The following is a 17,371-nucleotide window of genomic DNA, read 5'->3' as shown; positions in this document are numbered from 1 at the left end:
GTTGGTGTGGTGGTGAGCTGAGTGTACTGATGATAGTCACACATGCTGGTTGGTGTGGTGGTGAGCTGAGTGTACTGGTGATAGTCACACATGCTGGTTGGTGTGGTGGTCACTGAGTGTACTGGTGATAGTCACACATGCTGGTTGGTGTGGTGGTGAGCTGAGTGTACTGATGATAGTCACACATGCTGGTTGGTGTGGTGGTGAGCTGAGTGTACTGGTGATAGTCACACATGCTGGTTGGTGTGGTGGTGAGCTGAATGTACTGGTGATAGTCACACATGCTGGTTGGTGTGGTGGTGAGCTGAATGTACTGGTGATAGTCACACATGCTGGTTGGTGTGGTGGTGAGCTGAGTGTACTGGTGATAGTCCCGCATGCTGGTTGGTGTGGTGGTGAGCTGAGTGTACTGATGATAGTCACACATGCTGGTTGGTGTGGTGGTGAGCTGAGTGTACTGGTGATAGTCACACATGCTGGTTGGTGTGGTGGTGAGCTGAATGTACTGGTGATAGTCACACATGCTGGTTGGTGTGGTGGTGAGCTGAGTGTACTGGTGATAGTCACACATGCTGGTTGGTGTGGTGGTGAGCTGAGTGTACTGGTGATAGTCACGCATGCTGGTTGGTTTGGTGGTGAGCTGAATGTACTGGTGATAGTCACGCATGCTGGTTGGTGTGGTGGTGAGCTGAGTGTTCTGGTGATAGTCACACATGCTGGTTGGTGTGGTGGTGAGCTGAATGTACTGGTGATAGTCGCGCATGCTGGTTGGTGTGGTGGTGAGCTGAATGTACTGGTGATAGTCACACATGCTGGTTGGTGTGGTGGTGAGCTGAATGTACTGGTGATAGTCACACATGCTGGTTGGTGTGGTGGTGAGCTGAATAGTACATTCAGCTCACCACCACACCAACCAGCATGTGTGACTATCACCAGTACGGTGATAGTCACACATGCTGGTTGGTGTGGTGGTGAGCTGAGTGTACTGGTGATAGTCACGCATGCTGGTTGGTGTGGTGGTGAGCTGAGTGTACTGGTGATAGTCACGCATGCTGGTTGGTGTGGTGGTGAGCTGAGTGTACTGGTGATAGTCACACATGCTGGTTGGTGTGGTGGAGAGCTGAGTGTACTGGTGATAGTCACGCATGCTGGTTGGTTTGGTGGTGAGCTGAATGTACTGGTGATAGTCACGCATGCTGGTTGGTGTGGTGGTGAGCTGAGTGTACTGGTGATAGTCACGCATGCTGGTTGGTGTGGTGGTGAGCTGAGTGTACTGGTGATAGTCACACATGCTGGTTGGTGTGGTGGTGAGCTGAGTGTACTGGTGATAGTCACGCATGCTGGTTGGTGTGGTGGTGAGCTGAGTGTACTGGTGATAGTCACGCATGCTGGTTGGTGGGGTGGTGAGCTGAGTGTACTGGTGATAGTCACGCATGCTGGTTGGTGTGCACAGTGTGTAATAATCGCCCTCATCTCTCCTCCACAGAACAAGAATCTACCTATAGAGAATACCACTGATTGTCTAAGTACCATGGCCAGCGTGTGCAGAGTAATGCTGGAAACTCCGTAAGTACTTCATTTGTGCTTGGATGCTGATATTTTAAAGCGTGCCTGAACTCAGAACTTTCTCTCTGCTGTAAAAGATAAGCAACAGCATAATAACCTTTGAGGCAGGGAACACACTTGTCTTTCAGTTTTCTGCGCTTATTTTTCTGCGTATGTTTTCTGCACAACAAGTGTGTTTCTATGAAGAAAAATGCACGCGTTTTTCACAGCAGCTAATGTACAGTATATTCTGGCATATAAGACTACTTTTTAACTCTTGAAAATCATCTGAAAAGTCAAGGGGTGGGCGATACGCCGGGTGTCATTGGTGCCGGGTGATACACCCTATCCTGTTCCCGCCTCTCAGATCTCACTGCTGAGGACTGTAGTGAAGCGACGCAGGCGCACATGTGCGAGATCTGAGAGGCAGAGAAGGAGGTAAATAGGATACAAGGGCGGGCCAGACGGGTGAAAGAGGCGTGTTTTATGGGTGCAGCGCGATCTATTCTTCCATACCGCTCCATAAACAGGAAGAGCTGACCAATCCAATTATGCAGAGTTGACCAATCCAACCAGTCAATCGCCTATATACTGTTATATACTGGATACCACATACAGTACAGCACCAGTATCTGTTCATACATAGCATTAGTATAGAAGAGGGGTAGTCTTATACGGCAACTATATGCCAAACTCTATATTTTAACTGGAAAAGTTGGAGGGTCGTCTTATACGCCGGAAAACTGACAAAATGTGCAGAATCCTGATGCAGAACGTCAGCTTTTTTTTCTGCACACGAAAAACACATCAAGTGTGTACTAGCCCATTGATTAACATGAGTTCTCAGTTTATCTGTGCAGAAAATGCGCACGAAAACAGTCAAGTGTGAAAAAACATTTCTTTGTTACAGCTGATACAAACCCTGCAATAAATCTGCAGTTTGTTTACCTCCTGCTTTCATGGAAGCAGAGTGTTCTTGTTAACATTCTGTGTTTACACATTAGCCGTGGCAGAGGAGATTCCTGAGCTGACACAGCTGCTAGATCAAAGTACACTTGTGATTAGTCACAGATGAGGGGGAATTAAACTAAACTCTCTAAATACACACAGGGTGCATTGCTGTTTTCTTTCTGTCCTATGAAAGGGTTCAGGTCCACTTTGTCTGAGGCTTTAGGTGTGAATTTAAAATGTGAGGTTGCTAAAGTTAAAGTACACCCGAAGTGACATGATGAGACAGACATGTGTTTGTACAGTGCCTAGCACACAGATAACTATGCTGTGTTCCTTTTTTTCTTTCTCTGCCTGAAAGAGTTAAATATAAGGTATGCAAGTGGCTGACTCAGTCCTGACTCAGACAGGAAGTGACTACAGTGTGACCCTCACTGATAAGAAATTCCAACTATAAAACACTTTCCTAGCAGAAAATGGCTTCTGAGAGCAAGAAAGAGGTAAAAAAGTGGAATTTCTTATCAGTGAGGGTCACACTGTAGTCACTTCCTGTCTGAGTCAGGACTAAGTCAGCCACTTACATACCTGATATTTAACTCTTTCAGGCAGAGAAAGAAAAAAAGGAACACAGCATAGTTATTTGTGTGCTTGGCACTGTACATACACATGTCTATCTCATTATGTCACATGTCAGTTTGGGTATCCTTTAAGTACACATGCGAGAATTGTCAATCATCGGGGATCGGGAAATGATCCCTTGGACAATGATTTGGGGAATGAAGTTGTACACACACATCTCTAGCCTTGAGTACTAGCCACTTGTTCTGTTGCTATATACTTTTCCAAGGACCCCACCTGTGACTAGTCCCTAGGTTTTTTCATCGTCATCCATTCCTTCGGATTGAGCTCTGGTGATGAACCTGCCACCGATTAACCACACGGTTGCCGGGTACCCAGTCCACCACCGCACTACCACAGCAGGGGGCGTGGGTGAGCGCCTGCCCCGGGACCCACCTGTATTGGCCACACCTTTTTTGTCATAACCAAAACAATAATTTTTACATTATCATATTTTCATTAACCTGGCGATAAGTCTAGTTTAGGACTGGGGAAAATATATACATTTTAAAAGTGCTTTGACACTCAGCATTTCCTCTTTGTTCTAAAAAATTATTTATAGCATAAAATCTAGTACCAAAAATATATATATATATATATATATATACTGTATATAGCAGAAAAGCATTTAAACAGTAAGGCCCGGTTCACACTTGCGGTGGCCCTCCGGAATCGCCGTGCCGGAGCCGCACCGCCTGCAGAACGGACGGAACGGACGCACGGCATAGCAATTAAAGCCTATGCGTCCGTTCACATGGGTCCGTTCTGCAGAACCGGAGCCGGACCGGATCCGGGCCGGATCCGGACTCCGGCCTCCGTTCCAACATGCGCTATTTTTTCATCCGGCCCCTCCGGCAGCCGTATCCGGGGCGGAGCCGGACTGCACCATCCGGCCAATACAAACAAATGGGAACCGGAGGCCGCACAACACACTGGCTGAGAAATCCGGATGTTCTACCCCACTTCCTATGCGGATTTTTGCGGCGATATTGGCTGGGGACACATGGGCAAGCATTTTAGAGTGGAGCAGCACGAGCTGGAGGTGTTGGCAGGATGTTGGCAGCATGTCGGAGGTGGAGGTGAGTGCTAAACAGCAGAGGGCCTGATTCCACAGGTCCCCCTTCTGCTGACCTCCCAGACCCCAACATTTTTTTTTTTTTTTTACGTTAACTTTGCCAAACGGATCCGGATCGCATCCTGATTACCACCTGATGCAACCTGACCGGATCCGGATCGGAACCGGATCAGAACCGTACGGTTCCGATCCGGATCCGGTCCGGATCCGGTCAGGTCATCCGGTCCGTTTGGCAAACAACCGCTAATGTGAACCGGGCCTTAAACACAGCACTTCATTCTTCAGTGTTGTTTCAGTGGGCAGCTTCTGGCCGCATCCAAAGAGTTGATAACATTATCTTTTGTTTACATTCCTATGTCAGATACATTTAGTAAACATTAGCAAACTGCTGAAACTGAGCTGAGAAGCAGAAAAAGCTGAGAAGTGATCACTAGATATATTCTAATATATAAATACAGCAGCTATGCTAAAAATGCAATGTCAGCTTTCAGAACACATAAACTGTATTTTGAGAACGTATTTGTAAATGGACAATATTACTTGTGCATGAATGCAAATATGCTAACTGTATGGGTAATAAAAAGTAGGTAAACACATTTTTATTGAATGTTATGTACGAGTTTTAGCCCACTTTAAGTAAAAACTGGGTAATGTTTTATTGCAGGGAATACAAGAGTCGGTTTACAAACGAGGAGACTGTGTCCTTCTGCCTGAGGGTCATGGTGGGAGTCATCATCCTGTACGACCACGTCCATCCCGTGGGAGCCTTCGCCAAAACATCAAAGATCGATGTAAGTTTGCTCTCGTGGAATATGAAGCACCGCTGAGTCCTCCCCAGCCTCTGTAAAGTCCATTAGCACCAATGTCCCTCTGGCCGCTTCCATTAGCGGAATACCCAGTCAGCAATAAAAGAGCAAGAAAGTTTGTCTATCGGCAGGAGACCTCATTGAAAATGACAGACTAAGCAGCGTCTGCCTCTGAGCAGAGTGCAGATCGCAGTGACGGCTGGCGGTGACCTCGCTGTGACCACGGCTAAAAGGCGTCCTCTGAAATATTGAGACGGGACTTGTGATGGTTCAGGATATGGGGCAGGAGTTTCTGGTAATCTGATTAAGCTGCCTGAACATCTCATCATACCTTTTATCACTTTTCTGTCTATCTGCTGTTACCAGCGACCACCCAGCTCCCCAGTGCATACTCCTCCTCCTCCGGGCTTTGGGGAATGCCTGAGAACAACGTCCGCACTGACCACTGCTTTGTTTTCAACTTTTTAAAAACGATTTTCTGAACGTAAAGGACACCTGAAGTGAGAGGTATATAAAGGCCATATTTATTTCCTTTTAAACCTAATGGGATTCTTTAAAAAAAAAAAAAAAAAAAAGATACTTACTTAGAGAGTCTGAAGCGAGAATAAATCTCACTTCAGACCTCATAGATAGCCGGGGCATGTGTGCCCCTGCTAAAACGCCGCTATCCCGCGGCTTAACGGGGGTCCCTTCACCCCCAAATCCCCTCGGTGCAGCGGGGGAGCGCTTCCTGGTTGTGGCAGGGCTAACCGCCGCAGCCCTGCCCCACGCGCGTCTATCAGCGCGTATCTCCGCCTCTCCCCCGCCCCTCTCAGTCTTCCTTCCTTGAGAGGGGTGGGGTAGAGGCGGCGATGTGCCGCTGATAGACGCGACTGGAGGCGGGGCTGCAGCCGTTAGCCCTGCCAACAGGAGCGACCAAATCTACGACCAAGTTTTGCGGGGGTGGGTTTGGGGGTGGAGGAACCCCCGTTTAGCCGCGGGATAGCGACGGTTTAGCAGGGGCACACATGCCCCTGCTAACTATGAGCTCTGAAGCGAGATTTATTCTCGCTTCAGAGTCTCTTTGAGAGGGAAGGCTCTGGGCCCTAATAAGCCTTACCTCTCCCGGTGCTCTCGGTGCATCTCCGGATCCCCCGTTTGAATCTCCCGCTGTGGAGGACTTCGGAAGTCTTCGAGAGCCAAGTCCTCCCAAAGATGGGCGGCTCCATACTGCGCACACAGTATACACTGGCTTCTAATGCCTCCACTTGGCGGCAGAGAGAGCAGTATTTGACTTACTTAGTCAAATGCTGCTACGGGGGAGCCAGAGCTGGAACGGGCTCCGGGAGAGGAGAAGGAAGGCTTAGCAGGACCCAGAGTCTTCTCTCTCCCTAGGTAAGCGTCTGGCTTTTTCTTTTTCAAAGGTTCCCATTGACTTTAAACAATGCACATTGCCTGGCTGTCCTGTTGATCCTCTGCCTCTAAAGGTGCCCATACACCAAGCAACTTTGGCACCCGATCGACCAACCAATTCTATTATTATCGAATTGGTTGAAGTCGGTGCTGCAAAATGCAGGCCTGATCGACCATGCAACCAATTTTGGGCTGAGATTGGTTGTATTAGTCGTCTGCGCCTGCTGCGAGATGTTGGGCCAAAGTTGGTTGATCTGGGGTACGGCGGCCGATTTCGGAACAATCGACGAAACCCCCACTGCTGCCGCCATAGTGTATAAATGCTGACAGGCGTCTAACTGGGCTCGCCACATGCTTGTTTCAGGTGTGTGATTCCGACACTATGTGAGACTGATCAGCAGAACTGCTAGGCAAATAAATATGGCGGCATCCATATACCTCTAATTTCAGTTGACCTATAAAGGACCACTATCGCAAAAAAAAAGTTAAAACTTAAAATACATGAAAACACAAATAAAAAGTACATTTCTCCCAGCGTTAGAATTGGGGTCCCTTTTCCACTGGCAGAAGGGATGTGATGCGACTATCACGTCATATCGCATCACTTCCGCTCCTGTTCACGTCACTTCCACATCTCCTTATATGGACGTGTATAGGAGGGGACGGCAGGAGGATGTGGCCGTTCGAGAATGATTCTCGGATCGCTCTGCATAACCAGCACACAATGGAAACAATTCCATTGCCGTGCATTGGTTTCAATACAGCCACGGTGCGATGCGTCTAAGTAGCCGCATCGCACTGCTTGTACTGGAAACAGACGCTTCTAGCAGTGATCTGCAAACTTGGCTCTCCAGCTGTTAAGGAGCTACAAGTCCCACAATGCATTGCAGGAGTCTGACAGCCACAGTCAGGATTCATACAGGCAAATGCATTGTGGGACTTGTAGTTTCTTAACAGCTGGAGAGCCGAGTTTGCAGATCACTGCCTTAGAGTAATGCCTGGTACAAGCCATGCAATTTCCCATCAGATAGATGGGTCGAATTGATTATTTTTGACAGGCCCCATCAGCTTTCTGATCTGATTTGTGTAGCAGTGGTCGGAAAATAGTTTGGAAATCAGATTAGACCTCTTGGAAATAATGGATTCCTCCTGTCTGTCTGATGGTAAATAGCATGGTGTGTAGCAGGCATTGGAGAGGGAGGCTCATCGGGAACCTCTTCTGGGAAAAGCCATGCATGGGCTGCCCTGTGCCATTGTACACAGACAGGAGCGCGGCCATGCGTTGATATTTGACAGTATGTTTGGAGGATCCCAGTGCCGGATTGGTGTGGTCTAGGAGGATGCCGGAGGCCTCTGGTGTATCCTCTACGGAGGTAAATATCTACCTTGGATTTTTTTTTTCCCTCTCACCGGTACACTTTAAAGTGAACCAGAGATGAAGCACCCTCATGTATTTTACCATATAGATCAGTGGGAACATTAGAGAAAACACCTGCCCTGCTTTGTTTTATTCTGCTTTGCACAGCTTGTTTCTTATCAGCCCTGATAAAATCCCTGACTGAGCAATCAGTCTGGCTTTGCTCAGGAATCATTATAGCCAAGTCTGTCTTCTCTGATGTCTTTTCAAGCCCAAGCCTGCCCCCTTGTGGCTCTGCTATAATGACTCAGCTTTAATGATTCCTGAGCAAAGCCAGACTGAATGCTCAGTGGGGGATTTTATCAGGTCTGATAACAGGCAGGCTGAGCAGTGAAGGATGAAGCGGAGAGCAGGGTAGGTGCTTTCTCTAATGTTCCCACTGATATATATGGTAAAATACAAGAGGATGCTTCGTCTCTGGTACACTTTAAAGTGTACCTGTCACAGGAGAAAAAGTTCCAACTTATGGGCTTCTTCCAGCCTTGCCAATCCTTACAAGTCCCTGGGTTTCCTCCCGTTGTGCTCTGTTGATCAGCTGAGCCCATCCAAAAGTTTGCCGACTCAGCAGTGGGGAGCTACTGCACATGTGCGGTCCCAGACATATATGCTATTCACTTCTGCGCCCGGCCATGGGAGCGTGGAGGTGCCCGAGCCACGTATATGCAGTTGCCTGCGACAGGCAGTTTTCCGGAGGGCCACAGCTGATCATCAGAGTGCAACAGGAGAAAACAGAGGGACCTGTACGGCTTTGGGCTGCTGGAAGAAGCCCTAGTTGAGTAGATAAGAACTTTCTCCTATGACAAGTTTACGTGAAAGGCATGAACATACATGTCCATTTTTCAGATCAGTCCCATCAATCGCATCAAATTGGTTATCAGTTTTTCGTCTGTTAGTTGGCATGACTGATTGTTTCCTATCGATCATAACAGTGGAGTCGGACAATTGATTCTCCGCGGGATTGCATGGTTAATGAGTGCCTATATAGAACTACGGACACCTTGATGCTTGGACGTGGGCCTTAAAAAAGGAACTGAATGTAACGCAGTAATTAAATTGCTTTTTTTTTTTTTTTTTTTTTTTTTTTTTTTTTTACAATATTAAGTTATAGATTTAGTCAGTGTTTGCCCATTGTAAAATCTTTCCTCTCCCTGATTTACATTCTGAAATGTATCACTGGTGGTGACATCTTTACTGCTGACAAGGGGTATCGCTGTGGAATGTAGGTTTGTTGTGTGTTCCAAAGTGAGCAAAAACAATACCCTGCCTCCCAGAATGCTGTGGAAGGAGAATTCTGCATAATTAACCACTTCCCCTCCCCCGGGACGAGTAACTACGCCCCTGCAAAATGCCACAACTCTGTGCAGGGCTGTAGGTACTACGTCCCTCCCGCCGCATCTCCCCCCGCACGCCCCCCTCCCCCACGCGGTACCGCCGATCGCCCGCCGCTATATCAATGAATGGGAAAACAAATCCCATTCATTGATCTAAGTTCCCCTGTTAATGGCCGCAGCCGTCTATTCAGACGGCTCTGCCATTCATAAGTCCCGTCCACGTAGTGCTTCCGTTTCCGTACCAATAATACGGAGACTGAATACGCCACTGAGGACATCTGAGACCAAATTGTAATATTACATCCCCCCCCCCCCCTTTTTGTGTTGTTTTCTCATCCCTAGTTACCTTTTTTTTTAAATTAACCCCTGACCTCCCACACTCCCCTAAAGTTACCTACCTTTATTTATTTATTTATTTTTTTAATTAAAAAAAGACAAAAAAAAGATATTAATAGTTACCTTAGGGACTAAACTTTTTTTAATATGTATACAAAAACTGTATACTACAATTACTTTATAAATTATGGGCTTGTAATTAGGGATAGACACAAAACTTAAAAAAAAATGCACCTTTATTTCCAAATAAAATATTGGCGCCATACATTGTACTAGGAAAAAATTTTAAACGTTGCAATAACCGATACAAATGGGCAAATAAAATGTGTGGGTTTTAATTACGGTAGCATGTTTTATTTTAAAACTATAATGGCCGAAAACGGAGAAATGAATTTTTTCAATTTTTTTCTTATTATTCCCATTAAAGAGAACCAGAGATGAAGCACCCTCTTGTATTTTACCTTATAAATCAGTGGGAACATGACAGTAAACACCTAATCTGTTCTTTGTGTCATTGTTCTCTGTTTAATCTGACTGTTATCACCTCTGATAAGAATCCCCAACTGAGCACTCAGTCTAGCTTTGCTACGGAAAGATTATAGCTGAGTCTGTCTTCTCTGGTGTCTTCAAGTACAAGCCTGCCCCCTTGTGGCTCTGCTATAATGACTCAGCTATAATTATTCCCTTTCAAAGACAGACTGAATGCTCAGTCCGGGATTCTTATCACAGCTGATAACAGACACTTTTAGCAGTGAGGATGAAACCGAGAGCATGGTAAGTGTTTTCTCTAATGTTCTTACTGATATATATGGTAAAATACACAAGGGAGCTTCGTCTTTGGTTCACTTTAAAACTGAGTTAGAATAACATAATTCTTAGCAAAAAGTACCCCCCAAAGAAAGCCTAATCAGTGGCAAAAAAAAAAACAACAAGATATAGATTGTTTCGTTGTAATAAGTAGTAATAAAGTTATAGGTGAATGAATGGAAGGAGCGCTGACGGTTGAAAATTGCTCTGGTTTTTTAAGAGGAAAAACCCTTCGAGGTGAAGAGGTTAATATCCAAGGCTTAACATCGCTGGGAGAACAGGGTTACTTATTAATATACAGCCATATTTAGCTGTAGGAAGTGCTTCTGATGCTGAAACCAGTATATTTAATGAAAATTGTTTATCCTGAATAATTGACTGCATTCTACTGTATGTCAGTACACATTGCTGGGGTTTAATGCTTTTCTCTCTCGTGTGTTTTCAGATGAAAGGATGCATCAAGGTTCTCAAGGAGCAGCCCCCCAACAGTGTAGAAGGTCTCCTAAACGCTCTCAGGTACAGTGCGCGGCGGCGTCTGATCTGTGTGTGTGCACGGCGGCGTCTGATCTGTGTGTTTGCGCGGCGGCGTCTGATCTGTGTGTGCGCGCGGCGGCGTCTGATCTGTGTGCGCGCGGCAGCGTCTGATCTGTGTGTGCGCCGCGGCGACAGGCTGTGTTCCGTGACGGCGTGTCAGTAACCTGGAGCCATGTTCTGCCTTCTCTTCACGCACCAGCGTCCGTACAGGACAGTTCCCCATAATATATGTCTGTGTGTGCATCATGGCAGCGCCCCCGCCGTGACCGCTCATTTCCGAGTATTCGCGGGAGTCACCAGAGTCCACCGGACTGTCTCTTTCCCAGGACCACCTCAGCCATTGATGTGAAGCATGTGGTGTGTAAATAATCTGAAGGGGTAATGGAGCGTGTTTCCACAGCTCGGGCCGGGGGGGGGGCCGCGGTCTTTGTCACGGTCGCTGCGGAGGTACCAGACATTCCAAGGAAGAGACAACACTATAGCGCTGCCTTTTAAAAAGGCAATATAGTGATTTTGTTTTCCTTTGCTATTATTACTTTTTAATAGTGATTTATAAAGCGGTAACCTATTCCGTGGCGCTGTACAGAGTAAGAAACAAACATGGGGAAAATAATACAATGGCAGACAAAAAATATGTTGGAACATAATACAGCAAAGTCCCCGTTAACCGGAACTCAGACAACTGGGAGTCTCAACTAACCGGCATGCGGGAGTGGATAACTGGGACGTTGCTTTTGAGGCTTTTTAAATACTTACTGAGCCTCCAGCGACATCTAGCAGCCTTCCTGCAGCACCTAGCGGCTTCCAGCGTCCATGCACACCATTCAGCGTGTTACACGTCGGCTTCTGTGCACAGGGGAAGCCAGAAAGCTGCTAGGAGTCCACTAGGTACTGCAGAAAGGCTTCTACACACCACTAAAGGCTCATTAACTATGTCGGGGGAGGAGGGGGGTGTCTTTTTTTTCACTCAAGCACCCAGCGTGATCCCCGCCGGTGACAGATACAAGGGACTCTGCTGTGCAGAATTGGTAGACATAGTAATTATAGTGACAATTGCAACGCAATGAACAAAATATATAACACGTTCCAAGACACAAAGGGTGGGAGAGCCCTGCCCTTGCAAACTTACGATCTAAAGGATTAGGGAGAAAACATGAGATACTTTACTTTTATTCTGGGTGCTTCAGATGAACGTGTCCACAATCTCATCGCCTATGTGGCTGATATATCCAGGGCTGTGGAGTCGGTACAAAAATCTTCCAACTCCGACTCCTCAGTTTATGAAACCACGACTCCGGGTACCCAAAATGGCTACGACTCCGACTCCTTAGTCTAATACTTAACAGGGCTGTGGATTTTGTACAAAAATCATCCGACTCCAACTCCTCAGTATGAAATCTCCGACTCCAGGTGCCCGAAATTGCTCCAACTCCGACTCCACAGCCCTGGATATATCTGCAGTGGAATGAGGGCTTTGTAACTTTGTACTGCATGGTACAATACAAAGTTAGGAAAGCATTCAGTATTCATAATCATGTGATGCGACGTGGTATATCTGTTGCTGCTCCCCAGTAGGGATGATCCGTGAGATGCCGTTATTTCCGAGTTCATGCAGGGTTATGAACAATGTGCATGCAAATTTATGTAGCTTGAAAATGATCATTCAAGCCCCACCCAGGTATTGATTGATTGGTCCATTTTTAAGCTGCACATGTTTGCATAAAAATGTACATAAATCTGCATGAACTTTAAAGTATTTGCATCTCATAGATCATCCTTAGTGCCTAGTGCTGCACATGCTACTTCCTCGTTCTCAGATCAGGAACTAGAGCGTGAGTGACACTGTAGAGAAGACAGAAGAGAACTAGACCTCTAGAGCCCTGACAGTGCCGTGGAGCGGGTTCAAAAATAGTCCCAGTCCTAAGTGTTTGAAACCTCCAACTCCAGGTACCCAAAATTGCTCCGACTCCACAGCCCTGAACCCAGAGGAGGTGAAGTGTAATTTCTTCCTGCTGCTCCCTATCTCTGCAGATGGGGAAGGGGAGAGCATAGTGAGAGAAAGGGCGCTGAGGAGATGGATAGAGGGAGACTAGAAGTCAGGCCTCTCCCTCCGCTCCCTCGCAGCTCTGCGCCTATAGGCTGTAGCCTATCCAGCCTCTGCTTTGGCCCCGCCCTGATTTCCCTGTAACTGCATATTAACCAATAGCCTCTATCTGCAGCTCTGTGTAACATGACTTCTGCTTCCTTCCCTCCAGGTACACAACGAAACATTTGAACGACGAGACTACCTCGAAGCAGATCAAGGCAATGCTGCAATAACGGCGGTGAGCCCGCGCCCATCCTGCTGTGGACAGTATTCTGTTTTCATTATTTTTTTTGCGTTGACTGAGAAGTTCCAGGTTTTAGTGATCGCAACGACCATTTATTTCTACCCATCTCTCCTGCCCCTCCCCTTCTCCTCCTTACTGCTGCTGTTTGTCAACTTCCCTTTCTTTACCCCGCCCCCTTTTTAATCCACGTTCTTGTTCTTAAATAAGCTCTGTCTTCATTTTTTGTGCCAAAATAAATATGAGAAAGAAAAAAAAATCCCCAGGAGGCAGTTTAAAGTCCACGTTTAACAAAACCTGGGCAATAGGGATGGACAATGAGATGTAAATTATTCTGAGTTTATGCTAATTTTATGCATTTCGTAAATCAAACCAATCAAACGCAACTGTAGATCCATACCTGGGCTGTATAGAATTAGCATCACGTCATAATTTTTAGCAACTTGCTGCCCATCCCCTGCTGAGCAATGTGAACTGAGCATATGCTGAAAAATACGTAGCATTGAGCAAAGACTTGGCTTCCTCATTAGTCCGGGGAGCAAAGACTTGGCTTCCTTATTAGGTTTGCCTTGTCCGGGGAGCAGAATGTCGCAGGCTCTCATCTGAATCCTAGACTACTGAACCGGCAGTCAGCTGCTGGTTAAAACCATTGTGGGATTTGATATTTAGTCAGTGTTTGCGACTTAACCTCCCTGGCGGTTAATTTTTTTTTCCAAATTGAAAAAATCCTTTTTTTTTAAATTTTTTTTTTTTTGTTTCATGTAAAGCTACCAGAGTGGTAGCTACATGAAACACCACTAGAGGGCGCATGTGGCCCTCTAGTCCGATCGTCGCCGGCATCTATAGCAAACAGGGGAACGCGTATATAACGCGTTCCCCTGTTTGGCTTCTCCTGTCGCCATGGCGACGATCGGGATGACGTCGAGGACGTCAGCCGACGTCCTGACGTCAGGCACACCCGATCCAGCCCATAGCGCTGCCCGGAACTCATTGATCCGGGCAGCGCAGGGCTCTGGCCGGGGGGGGGGGGGGGGACCCTCTTCAGCCGCTGCGTGCGGCCGATCGCCGCAGAGCGGCGGCGATCAAGCTGTGCGCGCGGCTAGCAAAGTGCTGGCTGCGCGCACAGCACTTTACATCATGTAAATCACCCCACCAGGGGCTGAGATCTCCCCCTGCGCGGCATAGCCCGCCAGGGAGGTTAATTAGATAAAATTTAGTTTTTAAAGCGTTCTTAAACGCATAACTTCCTCTCCGCTCTAAAAGATGAACTACATTTCTTAGTTACGACTTATACAACTCCTACAATAAACCTGCTGTATTTACTTCCTGGGAGCACAGAAAGGGTTAACCTCCAGTCTTTACATTTTAGCACAGATCGAGGCCACACCTCCAAAAGCTGACAGCCCTGATTTACGCGTGCTGATTATTGGCTGATAAAGGAAAATTAGACAGGCGAATCTCTCTAAAGACACACACATTGAATTTCTCAGCAACTATGTGTGTTTTTGACTGCTAAGGAGAAACCAAAAGGTTGTGTGCACATACCAGGCAGCACCGGACTTATAATGGCTACAGGCATGTCTCTGACAAATATATTGGCACTATATGTGTTTTCCTTGTGTGCCGTGCAAGAGTTTAGGTCCCCTGCACAATTTTTACCAACCAATCTACCGGAATGAGTCAGGCAGGTAAGCAGAGAAACGGATGTTTGCAGTACAGTTTTTAAAGACCATAAAATGCCTGTCAGAAGCTGCTTATCATTGTTTGCCCTGCAAACTCCATAATTCACTGTGATTATAATAGCACACATTCTGTATTCAGCTATTTTTAATGCCTCTTAGGAGCAAAGGGAAAATCCGATTACAAAGGTGAATTGCAATGACTGATATAGCACACAGGTGGCAACATATTTACTGTAAGCAGGTGCATCACTGTGGAATGTTTATGGATAGTTCTAAAACCAGTAGAAATAATACCTGGTCTCCCAGAATGCTCTGGGAGGAGAATTCTGTGTAGCGTAACAGCCTAGGCTCTGACGTCACTGGGAGGGAGGAGCTACATACCAATATGTAGATATAGGAAGTGTTTCTGATGCTGTAACCAGGAAAAATACCATAAAAAGTGGGTATCCTAAATAATGTACTGCATCCTACTATATGTCACTACAGGGCCTCTTTACCTTCTTTTTGACCATCTCTGTTTCCGATCAATAGTAGGGGTTCTCAATGAAATGCAAACACTTCTGAAATTATGCAAGTATTGGTTCATTTTCAAACTGCATACATTTGCATAAAATTAAAAACATTTGCATCAACTCTGAAGAATTTGCATCTCTGATAATCCTTAGTCAATAGAAATGTGAATACTGTACAATTTTTTTTTTCTTTTGCACATCCCAAATGATCAGCAGCTACCTGTCAAAGAGACCAGTAGTTCCAGAGATGCTGAGTCACCTTTGGCCCCACCTTCTCCCAATCGCAAGCCATAATTGGCCCTTCCTGTGATTAGTGGTCTGTTCAGCCAGCCATCACATTAACGAACCAATCGGGTGCCTTGGCAATGAATAATATCCTGTTAGCAGGAAGTTCAGTTCCCCCGATCACATAGTCTGTCATCATATGCTCAGCTCCCGTTACTCAAGTTCACTTAGGGAACACTTTAAACTACTTCAAAATGGCCGTTTCACCACTGGCAGCTATTTCTTCTGCGTTGCGTCTCCGATGTGTCGGAGGGAGATTCTGTGACTTGAAACTTAATATTTTTAAACTTTTTTTTTTTTCCTCTCAAACAAAAACATACAAATATTTAATGTTGCTTAAACTGCATGGCGAAACTGCCGATTTCTACTGTTGAAACAAAAGGAAAAATAAGTAAAAAAAAAAAGAAAAGGTTTTTTTTTTTAATTATTATATTTCGGCGTTTTGTTTTTTCATGTGCCGCCAAGAAAAAAAAAGAGGTGTTTAAATTAACTGTTGTATAAAAATAAAAAAAGGTACCCAGCACAATGATGATTTTTTTTTTATTATTATTATTTTCTGATTTAGAAATGGGGAAAGTTTTTAAGTTGCGTTTTCACTCATTTTTGTAAGGATGTCTGTTGTATGTTTAAATCTTTGATGACTAACATAAATAATGTGATGTGTGCGTATCGGAATTACGTATGCATGTTTATGTCAAATGAATGGCTGTTAAGAAAATAAAAATCAGCTTTCATTTTTCTAAGTGTGGCCTGGTCTCTAATTCCTCCAGCGGCGGCGTCATTGAAGGATACCTGAAGTGACATCGGTACATAAAGTACTTGTCCTACTAAGAAATTGTCTGAATTCCCTTTCCGCAGAAACTGGCATTTAGCTCAGTGTCCTGAAAAGTAAATAGAAGGCAAAACACTTTTTGTCTGGCTGAGGAAACACTACTGATAAGGTTTTAGTGCTGAAAAGTTAAAAGGTTCATTACTTCTGTTTGTTCTGCGGCTGAATGAAGCAGATTTTACATCAGACTGTTAAGGTTTCCGCATATAATCTAGTCGTAAAGGACAACTGTAGCAACAGGGCTGTGGAGGCTGCCATATTTATTTCCTTTTAAGCAATGCCATGGTGATATTAGGGTGCTATGGGTGCTCCACGGTGACAGCGTGGGTGGGCGCTAAAAGTGCGGTGGGTGGCGAGGAGAGCAGGAGCCGCGGAGGATGCAGAGAGAGAGAGAGGCGGAGCTCTAGCTATCTTATGTATATATAATGTCTGTTAACGGACCAATGGGGGGGCCTTGGAGGGAAAATTCTTTTAAAGGGAGGTATTTATGTTAATTAAGAAAAATTAAATACTTTTTTGTTGTCTTTATGTAAGGGGTACCCTATACTCATCATTTCGCCTGCGGAGGGCGGCTTGCATCTGGGGGTCCTCTTTCCCAGATGCCACCATGAACCCCATCCCTAGGACAATGACGGCCCCACCTCTTTCTGGGGAACCGGAGGTGGGGAAGATCCACTTGTCAATGGATTAGACAGGGGCTAGAGGGGAAAGCATGGCTGCCCCTCTCCCCCAGAGCCCCCCCCCCCCCATACCATGGACCATGCAGGCTGATATAGCTCAGGATGCGAAGCCCCATGCGGCCGGGGCTCCACATTCTGGCTATCCCGGCCTGCATGGGGGACAAGGGGTTAAAGAGGCTCAGGAGGAGGAGACTCAACATTTTTTTGTTTTGTTTATGAAGACAGACAAATGACAGCGCTCAAGGTT

General features: G+C 46.0%; 1 protein-coding gene across 3 annotated transcripts in view; it reads left to right on the top strand.

Annotated features, from left to right (window-relative positions):
- Positions 1-16,358, top strand: part of CYRIB (CYFIP related Rac1 interactor B) — a 195,531-nt gene extending 179,173 nt beyond the window's left edge. For all 3 annotated transcript variants that reach the window (XM_068238025.1, XM_068238024.1, XM_068238026.1), the window contains exons 10-13: positions 1,487-1,566; positions 4,851-4,977; positions 10,721-10,791; positions 13,065-16,358. In XM_068238025.1, the coding sequence (XP_068094126.1) occupies positions 1,487-1,566; positions 4,851-4,977; positions 10,721-10,791; positions 13,065-13,128 (342 nt within the window). In that variant the 3' untranslated portion in view covers positions 13,129-16,358. The remainder of the gene's footprint in view (positions 1-1,486; positions 1,567-4,850; positions 4,978-10,720; positions 10,792-13,064) is intronic.
- Positions 16,359-17,371: the final 1,013 nt, after the last annotated feature.

Source organism: Hyperolius riggenbachi, chromosome 5 (assembly GCF_040937935.1).
Source record: "Hyperolius riggenbachi isolate aHypRig1 chromosome 5, aHypRig1.pri, whole genome shotgun sequence".
NCBI lineage: Eukaryota > Metazoa > Chordata > Amphibia > Anura > Hyperoliidae > Hyperolius > Hyperolius riggenbachi.
Note: the sequence above shows the minus strand (reverse complement) of the source record. Positions and strands in the feature narration are given on the sequence as shown.